The sequence below is a fragment of the Thalassophryne amazonica genome, chromosome 22 (genome assembly GCF_902500255.1).
Source record: "Thalassophryne amazonica chromosome 22, fThaAma1.1, whole genome shotgun sequence".
Taxonomy (NCBI): Eukaryota; Metazoa; Chordata; class Actinopteri; order Batrachoidiformes; family Batrachoididae; genus Thalassophryne; species Thalassophryne amazonica.
In genome coordinates, this window is record NC_047124.1 from 5530753 (window position 1) to 5547732 (window position 16980).

Here is a 16980-nt window from a genome sequence, read left to right on the forward strand (position 1 = left end):
TGTGGTTTCTTGTTATGTTTTGTTACAGAAAGGACTCAAATTATTTTTTTTCCCCCCAGTATGTCAAATGACAAAGTGCCTGCAGGAACAATAATAGTATTAAGTTTATTAATGTTTGAAACAAGCTGCTTGTTAATGACATAACGTAAATGTTTTTGTTTTGATTGGGTTGTGATAGCAGTTTTCCTGCTAACCGGCTAATGTATCAACTCAGTAATGTTCAATAATTAACTTTTTATTTTGTAGCTTAAATGTGATGTCTGAGGATTTCCCAGTATTACTTAACATGCTAACATGTCAGCTTGCGTCTTCGTTTTTCAGTTTGCGTTACAGTTCAGACCTGATTTGTCTCTTTTGGATTGTTGCTGAAATCTGGCAGCAAGTCGTGCTGCTTGCAAACTTGTTACTTAATAAACTTATAATTTATCAACTTAAAAAGAAAACCTGTTGAAATAACTTGATTTATCTTTATAGCATAGGTAACAGGATTTAGCTAATGTCAGTCTGTTAGCTTGTCTGATTCTGGACAGGATGGCTAACACAATTAGCCTAGCTTACTCTTTCCTCTCCCCGTACATAAAATAAAATGTGGGTGTGGGAATATAGTTTGTTAGGCCATTACAGTTGCTATTGTTTGATGTAAACTTTTAACGATCGAGTTATTTTACAAAAAAAAAAAAACCTTCAAGCTTTTTTTTTTTTTTTTAAGGGTAATGTTAATCCCATAGTGTGTGTAAACTAATCTTAAATTCTGAACACAAAGTATAATTTTAAGTCTTATTTTGCTTTACTTCAAAGCAAAATGTAAAACTAATTTTCAGGATTATGTTACACTAAAAGCATGTGATGCATACATTCGAATCAGTCGCTTTCATTGCACTGATTTCATTGCCGGGAGCTCGGGAGAAGATTCGATTTGGTCAAGTGAATTTAACAACTTTAAAGTGGGTATTCAGTGAAATTCCTGATGTCTAGAATTTTGATCTTGAAGAATACTAAAGGCTTATACTAATAAAATTTGGAGCTTCAGTCAGTGGTTCTTAATCTCATGTCTCGCTGTCCCACCTGATTGGACAAGTCTCGTCACTTGGGGTAACTAGTTGCGAGTAAAGCAGACCCTGGTCTGTGAGGACCATGATCCCTACCCCTGTGTCTCAGAACAAGGAGGAATCCAGGTATGAGCTTCTGTGACATACATCACAGATGTTCAAACTGCTTTAAATTCTGGTTACAGCTGGATTCAAGCATTGGGTTAAGAATTGATTTTACACAATATGTCCCCTTTAAATGCTCGGCTTCTCTTTATTGGAATTCCAGATTCGGCACAAACTGAAAATATTTCAACTGAGATTTTCAGATCATTTTATGTCCTTCAAAGTCCCCTGAAACAACAACAAAGCGACTGTCTTCATGTGTAAGTGTTATTTTCAATATCGCGACGTCCTCTATCGGCCCTGAAGAGTCTGCGGATGTGGACTGGTGGATCTTCAGCCTTTGATTACAGCGATCGGTCTCAGTTTGATCGCCTTCTTGCTGATTCCAGCGTCGTGACACGTGTTGACCACATCGGTCACATTTTTGTACGATTCAGGTGCCTGAAAATAATCAGAAACATGAGTTTCCACGTTATTTTATTGCCCGTCTGTAAACATGAAGGAAAACACTTCCCGAGTCCTCATATCTAAGACTTTCTCACCTCCTCCATGACCAGTTTGGGTGAAGCCACTCGGATGGCGATGCCCATGTCTGCCAGTTTGTCCAGAACATCCTGGAAGTCCAGGTTCCTCCTGGACTTTGCTCTCGATAAAGCCCGACCCTGAACACACACAAAGACGTTAATGTGAAAACACTTTAATCCCGTGAAACGGGTGGAGGAAGACTTACCGCTCCGTGGCAGGTGGTGCCAAACGTTTCCGTCATGCCTTGTTCTGTCCCAGTCAATACGTAGCTGCAGGTTCCCATCGTCCCTCCGATCAGCACGGGCTGACCTGTGAGCTGATTGGAAAGAAAAGCCAAAGGTTTCAAACGTCATCCTGTCTGGTCCAGCTGAAGGACCGGGGACCTGGTTTTGGTACCTGGTAGTCGACAGGGATGAGCGGGTGGTGGGGGGGGAAGGCTCGGGTGGAACCTTTGCGGTGAACCAGCAGCGTCTTCTGCTTCCCGTCCACCATATGCTCCTCCACTTTGGCGATGTTGTGCGAGACGTCATAGATGACGTGCATGTCGAGGTCATCCGGCGTGGTGCCAAAAACTTTAGAGAAGGCCTGTTTGAGGAAGTTAGTTTTGTTAAAACTGAAACAAATATTAAAAAAAAAAAAAAAAAACTTAGCGAAATATGAGAAGCTCCTTTAATTCATCCAATGAGAACTGGAGGGAGGCGGAGCAGATGTACCTGTCTGGAGAGGAAGGTCATAGAGGAGCGGTTGACCCAGGCGTAGTTCCCGGCAGCAGCCATTCCCTTCAGGTAGTCCTGGCCTTCCTGTGACGTGATGCGAGCGCAGGCCAGCTGGCGGTCATTCACGGTGATCTTGTCCCTTTTCATCGCCTTCTCCATGGCAACAAGAGCATCTGTGAAGAAGGTTAAAATGGGTTTCCCACCACAATCATCATCGCGTTTCATATCCTCCTGCAGTGAGACAAATTCTAATCTACGTCAGATCGCTTTGTCGATCCGACACTGTGGGCGGAGCTCCTACCTGTGGCGACCTGATGGCCCAGCCCTCTGCTGCCGCTATGGATCATCACACACACCTGGCCTTTGTGGTCGATGCCCATTTTCTTGGCGGCATAGTCGTTAAAGATCTCATCCACCACCTGGATCTCAGCGTAGTGGTTTCCTGCTCCCAGGGTCCCGAGCTGTGACGCACAAACACAACATGGTCTGCTGAACTGTTTCCTGTCACCCGCTGACTGATGGTACAGGTTTGGGTTTAACAATTACCTTTTAATGAAAATGGAACAAACAAGAAACTAAAAGTAGATATTTTTTTCCAATTACATGCAATTTTGAAATAAAATTTTACATAAATGTGAGATTGGCTATTTTATTTATTATTATTTTCAAGGGGTGAAGGGGGTCCTTCTCTGAACAAATACCATTAAATCTGATTTAAAAAAAATAAATGAATAAAATTTATCAACAGTCCCCAAACTCAGAGTTCAGGGATCTGTACGTGGACTTGGTTCCCAGGGTACCTGAGGCAGGCCTCTCTTTTTGGCTTTGGACGACACCTTGTTGGGGTCCGCCTGCAGCATCCTTCCATACTCTTCACAGTGCTCCTTGTCCTCGGCCCAGGCGTAGCCCTCCCTCAGGGACCAGTCCACGCCCATCTCCAGCGCCTCCTCCAGGTCCCTGTCAACAAATCGGTGCGAGTCAAACACACTTGCACAGCTTTGATTTAGACCCGTCTCAGTCAGACACCGGATTTGTCCATACTTGGCACCCATGGGAATGACTCCCTTGGATCCGACTCCCACTGGGATGTGGTCAAACAGAGACTGTGCGAGCTGCTCCTTCACTGGCTGCACGTCTCGCTCATCCAGGTTGGTCCTCAGCAGTCGAACGCCACAATTTATGTCAAAACCCACACCGCCTGAAGGGGGGGGACAACTCATCAATCCAGATCATTTCACAGAGAAACCAGTTCTCATTTTACCCACAAGGTGGTGCACCAAGCACCACACGACAACAACAAAGATATGTTTTATTATCTTGTGTGTTTAGTAATACACTCAAAAGTCTCAATTAAAGCACCTTTGACGTGTTTTAGTCACTTTTTTGTTTTAAACATTTATTCCGTATTTTCCTGACTATAAGCTGCCTCGGAGTACACGTCGTGTTTATTTTTGAAACGTGGTGCTACCAGTTCACACTAAAAGAACAAAATGAATTGAATGAGCGTGTTATGAATTTAAAACACAAAGAAGCCAACAAGCTAATTGTACCAGGCACAAAACATGAGTAAACTGCTTCTTTTGGCCATTAGACAATCACACATGAGGTTAATATCACAAAATTATTTTGTAAAAGATAATAGCTCTACCTTAGCTTAGGCTAGCTAACTTCCCATTGCTATTCTCGTTGTCTCACACAGTTCAAACAAGTCTTGTGCAGAGTAGTATAAAAGTTATATTCCTTTTTTTTTTATTTCTTATTTTATTCCAGAGTGTGATCTTTCAGGTGGAAAGCATTCCTTAAATTTCCTTGTTCTATAAGATAAATCACTAATTTTTGCTTTTTTTGCAATCAGAGCTTCTCTATCTGCTCCAGGGTGTCAATCACAGCACCTCATTTGGTATACAGCGTCAGCTTGTCTCACGCGTGGTGCCATCTTGTGGCCATAGATGTCTGATTTGGATCTACCAAACTAAGGGAGAAAAAATTTGTGACATATACTCTGGAAAATAGGGGATATAAATGTTTATTTTAATATTACAAATTCAAATATTGTTTAAAATGTTTTATGTGAATTTATCACATCAAGAATTCTGTATCAGGACTGAATCATCTGATGCCGAACATGTAACATGTACAGACTGATGTAATTACACAGACCTGGAGACACAACGGCATCAGGGTTGTTCATGTCAAATGCCGCCATATTTCCAATGGCGAATCCATAACCGGAGTGCACGTCCGGCAGTCCGATAGATCTCTGTGGAAGCATGACAGCGTGAATGCTCAGAAATCTCAGTTGAGTGAAAATGTTTCAACTGAAACCGAAGAGAAAATTAAAAACTTCAACTTCACCTCAGCTGGGACACTGGAAACTTCCAAAACAGTTTGATTTAAATAACATTAAAGAAGTTAAAAGTTTGTTCTCACCTGCATCTATTAACTTAAATGCTACATTAACTTTGCACAATGACAGCTATCCAAAAAAAAAAACAACAAAAACCTCTCCATTCCTTTTAAGGTAACTGAGGGTGTGCAGACTTTCTATATTCTGATACTCACATGTACGATTCCAGGCAGTGCTGCAACATTCCCGATCTGTTTCATGGCTGGAAGGAATCCACCAACACCTAAACACAAATAAATAAAATCAGCTCCTGTCGTGATCTGTGAGTTACGGTGATGATCAAACACTGGAAACAAAATGTAGTTTTCTCTGAGTATCTAAATAGTCCCTGAGCCAAGCGGGTTTTTGGTCCAACTTAAGGTGCTTAAACAGCATTCAGTGTACAAATGTATGGTGGGTGGTAGTTGTGGCTAGGCTGGGGTCAAAATGCAAAAATGCTCCAATCATGTTGAAAACTAACCACATTATTTGTCATATCATAAAGACTCCAAAAAGTATAGTTTGGACTATCTATGACTGAATGTTCTGGATTTATGGGGTAAAAACAGCACAAAATGGTGACAAAGGTCAATTTCAGTTTGTACAGAGGTCAACTTGACGTTTGTTCATAGTTTTACAGCACTGTGACGGCGACATTCACAAGTGCGTTACCACTAACCTCCTCCACGACAGGCGTTACGGAGCTCCTCAAACATCAACTTCTCTAGCGAGTCATTGACGTAAAAATTTCCTTCAACCTGAAACAAAAGCAAAGCGTCCTACTTTAGAAGGACCGTGTATCAAAATTCCACAGCTGACAATTTCTCTCAAACTGTTATACGAACGTCTTACTCCATAAAAATGAATCACACAAGAAATACATTGTCTACTGTGCAAAGGCATCTTACTGTCTAGGCTCAAGGCCTTCTGCCCCTCCCAACAGATAACTGTCCTGCTGTTATAACGCTGTTCTGCTCTGTCACTTTCAGCTACTTTTTTTCTCCTCTGCACACTTTTTCCTCCAGACCTGCTGCACATTTTTGAAGCTTCAAAAATAAAGACAAACCTAAGTTAATTTTCTCTCAGAAACCTCTATTTATTCATTTAACGGTTTAGGGTTGGGATTAGAAAATTGGTCCAAGTTCAGGCATAATTCTTGTAAAATCCATTAAATGTTTGAAAATTTGAACAATACGTCCAGTTCCAGAACACAGCTTTGAGCATTTCTGGGAGTTTTGTGCAGTAGCACAATTCCAATATGGTCCAAGTGCCATTTGGGAATAGTTCAGATTCATACAAATGTGACAGCAATAAGTGCCAGAACAACAACTGGTCCAGTCAAAAGTAATAGTAACACAGTTATCAATGTGTTAAAAGCTTTTCCAGCAGTTTTATCTGCTTTGTCATCAGACTCAGTGGTTTATGAGTATGTCACGCTTTGTCAAAGGCTGATATTTCCTTTGCGAGGATGTCGGGACTCCAGGCCTGAACAGCACTCAGAGTGACATCTGACGGAAGAGGGAAAACAGCACGATGATGCTCTCCTGTGATACAACTGAAGGCATATTTGATGCCTCAGAGGACATTCATGGCTTTAAATACTGCTATGGCTCCTTTGCAGACAGCTTTAGGTTGTCTGAGATCAGCAACTCCCAGATCTGTCTCCTGGTGGACTCCTTAACAGTCTACGAGTACTTGCTGGAGACCTGAGGACGGACTGTAGACTGGCTGGAGTCTACAGTCCATCCACTCTGTCTGTCGATGTCCATCTGCAGTTTATCACTGGAAAGCTGGCATAACCACCATATGTCTGTATCTTCAGTAAACAATCTGAGATGGTCCTGCCACCAACCTTCTTCAGAATCTAATTCACGAAATGAAGCAACATACAACAATATCACGGTAGTTTAAAATATTGACTTCAAATCTATTAGAACCAGAAACAAATATTAGTAATGAACAAAATCATTAACTCTATAAACGTTGGGGGTGTGGCTTGAGTTTTAACAGGCGTAAATGATGTAATTCGCCATCCATCATTAGTCTTTTCATTGTCTTCTAGTTTTGTCATTTCTTACAAATAATCAGTCAGTCACGCCATTAAAGAAAAGTTTTAACAGCAAAGGATGAATTTAAAAAGCAATAAACCTGTTAAAAATATTACCAACAATGTGCTAGCTACAGTATGCTAGCCGCTAAGCTAACTGCCTCACCTGCATGTTGGGAACGAAACCCTTTTTAATCCTCCAGCAGTTTTTGCTGATTTTATCCAGAAACTGCAGCTCGTCATTATAATTTCGACTCATTTTACAGGCTGTTAATGGACTATGTTTTAATAATTATTATTATTGTACTTTTCTGCACCGACTGTTTCACAGCAGCCAACACGGAACTACGGGACCCCGCGAGCATCAGCTTGAAAACGCGTTTGGTTAATGACGTGTCACAACTGCGTCACGAATCAAGCTAAATATAAACCTTTGCAAAATAGGTGCTTTAACAGCCGCGTATATTTTATTCAAAAACCTGGGATGGCATTGAGTGTTTCTGGTTAAAAAGGGCCACACTAATGTCCAAACAGAAACTTCTGCCTTGCCGTATTTGAATTGACACACCGTTTTGTGAAGTTTGCCACCGACACTAGGAAGACACCCAAACAAAGCCGCTATACACCAAAATAAAAGCATGATATTTATTCTAACTTGCATCTCGATATTTTGAGATATGAACACGGCTTCTTCTGTTTCACCATAAACATTAGAATATGAAAAATTATGATAGAATTATAATATGTACTAATTATTATTATTATTATTGCCCAAACTGGCTACCATATAATGATTTTAAAAAAACCTTTTCAAGAAGCCTTCATGGCATTTTCATACTATTTTTAAAAATAAAATGACATTTGTTTTCTATTTTCACGCGCGGTTTTTTTTTTTAAAGAAAGACAATGAAGTGGAGTTTTAGTTTGAAAACTTTAGCCGGTAGTCGTGTTTAGATGTCCGGGGTTGTGTATCAGTTTAGTGGTTTTTACTCAGTGACTCGTATCGGGAAAAAATAAATCGCCCTGACGTCGTCCTGTAAGTTCATATACACTTGTTATGTCAGTTTTTATCAGTTATTACTTTAATATTGTTAAGTAAACCGACTAACAGTGAAAATGAGCTCCAAGCTTCAGAACGTTAGCAAACAGTTCAAATGTAGAAACGAAAACGAAACGTTAGTTTTTGTTTTCATCTGTTCCGCTTCACTTTCGTTTGATTGTCTTTGTGTTCTCGACTCAATGTACAAAACGAGACAGTTTTGTGCTCAAGTTTTACAGGGTCACGTGATGCACTTTTGTCACCAACTGAAAGTTCACCAAAGTTCACCAGCTGTCCTAAAAACAAATACAGTAGTAACGTTTATGATGACGTGATGCGTCATATTCAGGTCTCCAAGAAACAATCTGATTCTGTTCCTGTCGCTTTAAATTTAAAAGAGCTGCTGCTTGCCCCGCCCTCCACTGCTCCATCTTTCTCCCTCCGACCATGTGGGCGTGTCTCTGAGCAGATCACCTCAGTGGGTGTGTCTCTGAGCAGATCACCTCAGTGGGTGTGCCTCTGAGCAGATCACATCAGTGGGCGTGTCTCAGAATAGATCACATCAGTGGGCGTGTCTCAGAGTAGATTACATCAGTGGGCGTGTCTCAGAATAGATCACATCAGTGGGTGTGTCTCAGAATAGATTACATCAGTGGGTGTGTCTCAGAATAGATTACATCAGTGGGCATGGCTCAGAATAGATTACATCAGTGGGCGTGTCTCAGAATAGATTACATCAGTGGGCGTGTCTCAGAATAGATCACATCAGTGGGTGTGTCTCAGAATAGATTACATCAGTGGGTGTGTCTCAGAATAGATCACATCAGTGGGTGTGTCTCAGAATAGATTACATCAGTGGGTGTGTCTCAGAATAGATTACATCAGTGGGCGTGTCTCAGAGTAGATTACATCAGTGGGCGTGTCTCAGAGTAGATTACATCAGTGGGGTGTGTCTCAGAATAGATTACATCAGTGGGTGTGTCTCACTGCAGGTCAGTTTAGTGTCTGTGTAACTTGGTTCAGTGGGTGTGGTTTGACCAGACACAAGTCCAGTTATGGTGATCTGTTACATATGTCACAGAAGTCTAATTGGAGCTGTTTCAGGCTGAACTTTTCTTTGTTACAAAATAATTTCCTCAAGCACACAGAATTCTGGGACTTTGAGGAGGTTTAAAATTAAACTCTAATTATATTTAACAGTAAAGGGATAAAAGCTTAATTTGCACCATATGAACCCTTTAAATGAGGGTTTGAAGAATGAACCATGTGGTGATACATTTGCTTCAGTAAGCCTGTTTCATTTTAGAGCTTCAACATAAACTATCAACACACTCAGCTCATGGTCCACACGGGGCAAGTTTCAAATTGTTTCAAAAAATTTTGAATCACTGGTTGTTTCAAATGTTTTGAAACTGGTTAAACTTTTGAATCTTGACTCATTTAATCTCTAATGTATGTTATTGACAGCATGAAGCTTCGGATACGGATCAACAAGCAGACCAGCAGGGTGGACCTACAGGGTGAAGACCCGACCATCCAAGAGCTCACAGACCAGATCAGGAACTCTGTCCTCCCCACACATGGTCTCAGGTCAGACCCAGGTCTCAGTACACAGTCTTGATCCTGATCCATGATTTCTGTACCAAGTCTGCACCCAGAACCAGGCTTCAGTTGTATTTGCTAAGTCAGGTTTGAGATATTTGAAGATTTTTCTTTATTCAGTCTGAATGGATGGTCACATATTCAAAATGACACATAACAAACATGTTAATGATTAAATGATAATAATGAATGGGAAAAAAAAAGGCTAGTCATGGAAAATGACAGGAGACCCGTTTGGTTTATTTTTTTGTTTTGTTTTGTTTGTTTTTTTGCTGTTTCTCGTTGCGATAACTTGGCACCAGATCATCACAGATCTGAGATATTTGGGATATAAGTTGACCTTACAACCCTCTCACATAAGGTCAGAGGGCAGGGACCTTGATGAAAGATTCCGCTGTTCGAGTTCAGTGTGAGCTCATTCAGGATGGATCTGCTGTTGAAAAGGGGGAGGAGTTCAGTCACAATATACCAGGTTAACCATGATGTCACAGTCATGTGACCTCCCCCAAGCAACCAAAAGAGCTGTTAGATGCCATTGATGGAACCTCTAAATTCAAGTATAAAGTCAGATATCCAAAGATGGAATGTATTCGCTTTTAGGGCATCAGCTCGAGGATACAGTCAGTCGGAATAAATGTTCTCCCAAGATCACTTTACTTCTTCCAGTCAAGATGCCACTTATTCAGTTTGTAGAATGCAGCAGGTAAATTTTGAGATTCATATGGCAAGGGAAAAATCCCAGAATTAAATGTAAAAGTCTGAAGTTGGGAAAAGAAAGAACAGCACTGGGAATCACCTGTTTATAGGAATATTACTATGTGGCTCAACTGAGACTGCTAGTCTGCAGTGTGCTTTCAAACATACATCACGATGGAAAGAAATAGGAATCAGAAAGGAACACCAATTGCTTGAATATCAGACAGTGAAGTGAGGGTCTCAGATGAGCCCATCTTGGATGTTATGTTGAAATCCTGGGAGGATTGTAGAGTGGGAGACTCATCCAAATGTTGAGTTGGTGTGCTCGTGACTCTGAATTTGTAACAGATAGAACTGATGGGAGGTTTAAGAAATGGATCACAAAGGGACATTCCAGGGTTTCGACACCCCCCCAGAGGAAGCGCAGGCTGGCGCAGGAGGATTTTTACAGATATTTGCAGGTCAGGCATTGATTTGATCAAACCTTAAAGAGACTCCAGGAAGGGATCAATCAATCAATCAACTTTTTTTTTATATAGCGCCAAATCACAACAAACAGTTGCCCCAAGGCGCTTTATATTGTAAGGCAAGGCAAGGGATGAACTGGGAATCCTGAAAGCATCTTTATCACCATCTAAACTCAAAACATGTAACAAAATCATTTCCAGCTTGTTCAAAGGGTATTCAATGATCTAAAGTGTGAAGTACGTCGGGGTCTTGTTCATGAGTGAGGGGACGATGGAGCGTAAGTTTGGCGGGAGAACCATCACAGCAGGGGCGGTGTTGCATTCGCTCTACCATACTGTTGTGACGAAAAGGGCGCTGAGCCAAAAGGCGAAGCTCTCGATCTACTGGTCAATCTTCGTTCCTACTCTTAGCTATGGTCATGAGGGTTGGGTCATGACCCAAAGAAGTAGATCACAGGTACAAGCAGATGAAATGGGCTTCCTCAGGAGGGTGGCTGGTGTCTCCCTTAGAGATAGGGTGAGAAGGTCAATCATTCATGAGGAGCTTGGAGTAGAGCCGCTTGTTGTGAAAGTGTAGGAACACGGACCCACAACAGGGGGCGCAAATGACGGACAATGGAGTAAGTCAAATAACAACGCTTTACTGTTGTGAATGTGCACAACAAATACAACCAATCACGGAAATGGACAACAGTCAATTCACAAAAGTGTCGTGTGGGCAGGCTCGAAGATAGGAGACGCCTCTCCAAGGTAAGACCGGAACCACACGGCTTCCTCCGCCACAGGACCCCGGGAATACTGGAGCCGCCAAGTCCCGAACTCCCAGGTGGCCACTGCCTCCGCGTGTCGGACCTGGTACTGCTGGCGAGGAACAAAGAACAGTTAGATGGGGGCGCGTTTGCACCCAGGACTCCGAACAGCAGGGAAGTTACCTCCACCTCTCGTTGGAACAGTAATCCACAAACTAAGCACAAATCCAAAAGGATACACTCCGTCAGCTTTGATACGTTACCTCTCAGGTAGAAACGATATCTCGGCAATGAGGTGGAGATGCCGTCCTGCTGATATACCCCACTGATGATTGCTGTCAGCTGTCTCAGGTGATGGGTGACAGCTGTCACCTTGGCTGCTCCTGTGAGGCAGCGGCACCCTCTGGTGCTTGGAGCCCGCACTCCAGGCAGGGCGCCCTCTGGTGGTGGTGGGCCAGCAGTACCTCCTCTTCAGCGGCCCACACAACACCGCTGCTCCTTTGCATGGAAAGGAGCCGGCTGAGGTGGTTCAGGCATCTGGTAAGGATGCCCCGTGGGTTGGTTCCAGGCATGTCCACCTGGAGGAGACCCCGGGGAAGACCTAGGACTAGGTGGAGAGATTATGACTATGTTTACACGCCGTTAATATTCGGATTAAGGTCAATATTCCGGTTTCTGAATCATTAGGAATAACCGTTTACATGCTTAAGCAGACAGAGTTACTCCTGTATACATGGTCACTGGTATCATTTGGAATATCCCCATCTAAACAGCGAAGCATGGACAACGTCCAGACGCACAGAGAACGTCATGACCCAAATATGCGTCATTTCCGTTTCTTCTTCCTGTATCCAAAGACAAAAACTATAACAGTAGCAATGAAGTATTCGGTTTCCTCCTCGCTCCAGAAGTGTGGTGCTGTGCTGGCCGCATCTGGATTTCCCCATACCTCTGCTTCTGTGGTGTCCGGTGAGTTGCGCGCGCCGCATACAAGTAGTTGCCGTACTCAAAAGACCAAGATTCCTTGTGGATAGGACGTGCACAGAACACAAATAATGTTCCTTTCTATGGGGATATTCCAATGCGCGTTTATATAACCTGATATTCGGGTTAGAAAAGGAGTAACCCAGGGGTCATATTCAGGTTTTTAAAAACTGGAATATGAGCATTTTCGTTTTTTTGCAGGTGTTTACATGGCCGTGCGCAACCGGGTTATTGCTAATATTCCGGTTATGAAAGGGTTATTGGCTGCATGTAAACGTAGTCTATGTCTCCACACTGGTCTGGGAACGCCTCAGGATCCCCCAGTCAGAGGTGGTTAATGTGGCCCAAGAAAGGGAAGTTTGGGGTCCCTTATTGGAGCTGCCTTATTGCCCCTGCGACCCGATTCAGGATATGTGGTTGAAGATGAGTGATGAGTGTGTAAAGGCGAGAGGACAGAATATATAAAGAAGAGTCGGGAGAAGAAAGGAGATGTACTGATCTCAGCAGAAGATGTGACCTCAATTGGATCAAATACACCGTGTGATAATCGTTTTTATCTTTGAATGTGCAGGAGGACAGATTTTTTTTTTTTTTTTTTTTTTTTTTGATATGGCCCAAGTGGACCGAGTACATGAAGCCGACAAGGGCAGATTTTGTTTGAATTTGCGGCAGCCCCATTCCTGCTCTTTGTTGATGTGGAGCTCCGCCTCTGTCCGTTTGTTCACTTGTTCAGGGTTTTTTTTTCTTTGAATAAAAAGAAAATTACCACCAAAAAAGTAAAAAAAAAAAAAAAAAAAAAAGTGTTGAATTGCACACACTTATTCATGTCTTCATACATAGCTGGGGATGGATCCATCAACACAAGTCTGAACATAAGTGAGAAACCGGGTCAGGTTGAGGTCAGGGTGTGTGTTACTCATGTCTGTTGATGTCGGTTAAATTTTTGCTGAGTTTTTTGCGTTTACGAGAGTTCATGTTTGGAGCTGGAAGCTGGTGTTGCTAAGGGTGTTGCTAAGGAAATTAAATCCTGTGGGAAGACCACTGCTAATTAAAAATCATCATCAGATTAAACAATAAAACCAAAGGAAAACCAGATTTATGATTTTTTTTTTCTTCTAGTAAAACCATCAAAAAGATAGAAGGTTTTTGTTTATGTATTTGTTTGTCCATCTGAAAGGTCTCAGGGTGGGTTTGTGTTTCTTTTTTCAGTGTAGACACAAAGTTCCGTCTGTCCCTGAATGGGTCGGAGCTGCTGTTGGACACCGGACAGACTTTGTCCTCCTGCAGCATCGTTAGAGGAGATCTGATCTCTGTGATCCTGCTGGAACCCGTCACCGCCGCGCCCTCATCATCCCAGCAGAACTCCTGCAGCAGCGCGTTCAGCCAGGACCGAACCATCAGAACTCTGCCATGTCTTCACAGGACGTGAGTTCGTCTTCTGCATTGGATTTGTTGTGCTGCACCTGATGGTTTGTTCTCGTATGGACCGCTGGTTTGAGAACGTGTATTAAACATAAAATGTTTCAGGTTTTGGAGCGAGTGTATGTTGAAGCTTTAGTCTGACACGTATGTTGGTTTAAATGTGTGATGTCACGTCTAATGATAATGATCTCAACCCCTTAAAATCTCCTAAGCAACCTACGAGTAGCTCGGCAGACTGGAACCTGGTGGAGAGTGATGGCACAGAAGAGAATCCTGGACCGTCGTTCCCCAGCTGGGAGCCCATGCTGTGCAGTGAGGCGGTGGAAGGTCAGGCGCCACACTCCTTGGAGCTCCTTTACCGGGGAACTCTAATCACGAGCCCCACCGACGCCCTTGTGGTCACTACCAACCTCCTGATGCTGGAAACAGGCTTCATCCCTCAGGCGAGGCTTCAGACATAAAACCAGACTTTGGGGAAGACTTTGCAAAAAAAAAAAAAAAAAAAATTAAAATGTACAAACTGAATAGTTACACAATTTAGTGCTCATGGTGGTAAATCAGGATGTGTTGTGATCTTTCCTTTAGCGCCACCATTAGGCTAAAATGTACACATTAATTTAAAGCTGTCCAAGTCTAATGGACCATCAGATTGACTGAAGTTTCCACCTTCAGGAGTTCCAGTGATTCTTATGATATGTTTTCCTTGAAATTATTGTTGGATATTCTGTCTTATAAACAACATCGACTAGCGTAAGGTCAATAACGGTGACACTGAGCTGTAAAAAGGTTGGGCTGTGTTTGACAGAGTTTTGTTCTGGGTTTGTGTTCAGGCGTGTGAGCTGAAGCCCGGCGAGATGCCGCTGGTTGGCGAGCAGCAGGCGGGATGTACAAACTGGAGTATACGCATCCTCTGTGCGACAGCAGGCCTGGCGGTGCTGCGGGCCATAACCATGGGACCCATCCTCGTCATCAATGGTCAGCACAAACACTCCTTCACAAGGAAACCTCTGACTCAGAGCCTCTGTTAGCTAACGCGTTAACATTCTAGCTGAATCCTAAGAGCAAAGCTGATGCTAGTGCAGCTAAATCATTATTGGCCAACTGATATAGCAGTTGGCCAGTAATATCAGCCGATGTGAGCCTTCCATGAACACATCGATGTTGGTGTTATTTTTGCCAAAAATAAAGGTTCTGTTTTTACTGAATTAAATAATGCAAAAAACAAAACAAAACAAAACAAAAAAACAAACAAACAAAACAAAACAACAACAAAAAAAAACAAACACTTTAGCTGTTGGAAATTGTGTCGTTATGTAGTTTGTCCAGTAGGGGGCAGCAGCATCGTTTTACAATGTTGTGAAGCATGGATGCCCCCCACCATCAATCCTTGGTCACATTCACTACAAGAGTCAGTGGCAAAGCGACCAGCTGCCATTCATTTTCAATCAGAGTGGGTGTTTTACAGCAACAGTTGATTATCATGACATCAACTAGGCGGAGCCGAAATAGATGAGAAGTGTACTTTATGCAAATGCTGAGCAATGCAACATGGCGACTGCCAATCCGAGGGATGGCGGAGTGATGTACGTTGATGGTTGTTGGTTATATTTATAGTTATTTATAATAAAGTTCTTGTTTAAACTGTAAAAATCAACGCCTCAGTATGTTTCTTTGTCATAGGGGTTTGATAACAAAATGTTCAGAATTGCTGCCATTTTTGATGTACTGTACGTATAGCGGTATTGTAAATATTTTATTTCTGAATATCGGTATCGGCCCCCAAAAATCCCTATTCTTCGGGACTCTCTGCTTTTGTTCCAGTTTATGGTAAATTCTGGTTTGCTGTAACAGAACTGGTGTTACTGGTCTACCGTAATAACCACCCTGGCTCAACTTCCTGGTTTCAGCCACCCTGAAGGTGAATGAATCAGTGGGCCGGATCCCCAAACTCTGCCTGAACGCATCCAGCTATGTGACTCAAGACTGGCCAGGTGAGCAAACGGTCAGTGTGACATGAAAACTGCGTCACCAGAGCTGTAGCGATGACCTCTGCCATGTCGCTGTCATTTCTGCAGGAGGAAGTGCAGCTACAGCTTTCAAAGATCTCAGCAAGCTGTCTAGAGTCTTCAAAGACAAGCTAGCCCCGCTGATATTTGCAGCCAGAGACGGTAAATACACTCACGACCACCTTAAGTAGTAGTTAACATCTCTGGAACATTGTAGAAGTAAGATTAATTAATGCAACTCCCTCTTGTAGGGTGTTCTTGATCTGCCTCAATGACAAAAATTGGCAGTTAAAATGGTTAATAGAAATTTGGTGTTGAGTTTTGCAGAGTACGGTCTTCGCACGGCTCACGTCAGTTATCAAACTACCAGCTTTGAACATGTTCAAAATTATCGAGATCTCAGGCGGACTTCTGTCTGCTTGGGTTAACGGCATATCTTGATGTAGCATCAAACATGGAAAGAACTGCCACAAGATATCCGGAGTTGTGTGTGAGCAGCCAATCCACTTTGTGTTCACCTGATCCTGCCAGACCTTGGATGTTAGGCAGAGTCCGTCCTGATTGGGACTTGACTGACTTGGCTGCTGAGAAAGACCAGGGGCGGTGTTGAGTACAAGTTCACCCAGGATCGCGATGAATTGTGCCCGCATAAATAAAAGTCAGTCAGTGTCAAAATATTTGTGGGTTTCTTGCATTTCCCTCCTAGCCATGGCTCTCCCTGGTCTTTGGTCTGGCTGCTCTGCCTCCGGAGCTTCTCCTGCGGATTCTGCGGCTGCTGGACGTCGTGTCCTTGGTGAGGCTGTCCTCCGTCAGCCGACACCTCCGCAGCGCCACCGATGACGACGTGCTGTGGAGACACCTGTACCGCCGAGACTTCCCAGGTAACACACCACTTATAGGTGGGACTGGAGGCACGCATGCTAACGTGCACGCTTAGTTAGCATCGCTCTAACCCTAACCTTGTTCTGTGGTTCAGATCCAGATCTCAGCAGTTCCAGAGACACCAACTGGAAAGAGGTGAGAAACGCACAACTTGAACTTTTTCCACACAAAAACAAAAATATAGGAAGTTGACTTCAGTAAAGTCTGTTTACAGCAGCACCACCAGGGGGCAGAATTACAATTTACAGGTGAGCCCCGTTAACTCGCACAACTCTCAATTTGGCTTTACTCACGGTCAGGTTGTG

General features: G+C 43.0%; 2 protein-coding genes across 2 annotated transcripts; one reads left to right on the forward strand and one right to left on the reverse strand.

Annotated features, from left to right (window-relative positions):
* Nucleotides 1-1277: 1277 nt before the first annotated feature.
* LOC117504229 (tRNA-splicing ligase RtcB homolog) lies at nt 1278-7172 on the reverse strand. The gene is made up of 12 exons (XM_034163631.1): nt 6995-7172; nt 5461-5539; nt 4958-5025; nt 4556-4655; nt 3437-3593; nt 3196-3352; nt 2697-2856; nt 2393-2568; nt 2076-2264; nt 1885-1995; nt 1697-1816; nt 1278-1595 (listed from the first exon to the last, which is right to left on the reverse strand). The coding sequence occupies exons 1-12, from the start codon at nt 7085-7087 to the stop codon at nt 1488-1490; spliced, it is 1518 nt and encodes a 505-aa protein (XP_034019522.1). The 5' UTR covers nt 7088-7172; the 3' UTR covers nt 1278-1487.
* A 584-nt stretch (nt 7173-7756) lies between these two features.
* LOC117504442 (F-box only protein 7-like) lies at nt 7757-16925 on the forward strand. Its single transcript, XM_034163916.1, is given in 12 exon segments — nt 7757-7864; nt 9335-9457; nt 13575-13790; nt 13948-14230; nt 14618-14645; nt 14648-14709; nt 14711-14762; nt 15695-15778; nt 15863-15955; nt 16500-16512; nt 16514-16674; nt 16770-16925. Coding segments are annotated over 11 exon segments (1212 nt in total). The 5' UTR covers nt 7757-7864; nt 9335; the 3' UTR covers nt 16868-16925.
* Nucleotides 16926-16980: the final 55 nt, after the last annotated feature.

Coding starts and splice junctions, on each gene's coding strand:
- LOC117504229 (XM_034163631.1), bottom strand. CDS start 7,087: ATGAGTCGAAATTATAATGACGAGCTGCAGTTTCTGGATAAAATCAGC. Junction 4,656..4,957: donor CACTGCCTGGAATCGTACAT/GTGAGTATCAGA, acceptor ATGCTTCCACAG/AGATCTATCGGACTGCCGGA. Junction 1,596..1,696: donor CCAAACTGGTCATGGAGGAG/GTGAGAAAGTCT, acceptor GATTATTTTCAG/GCACCTGAATCGTACAAAAA.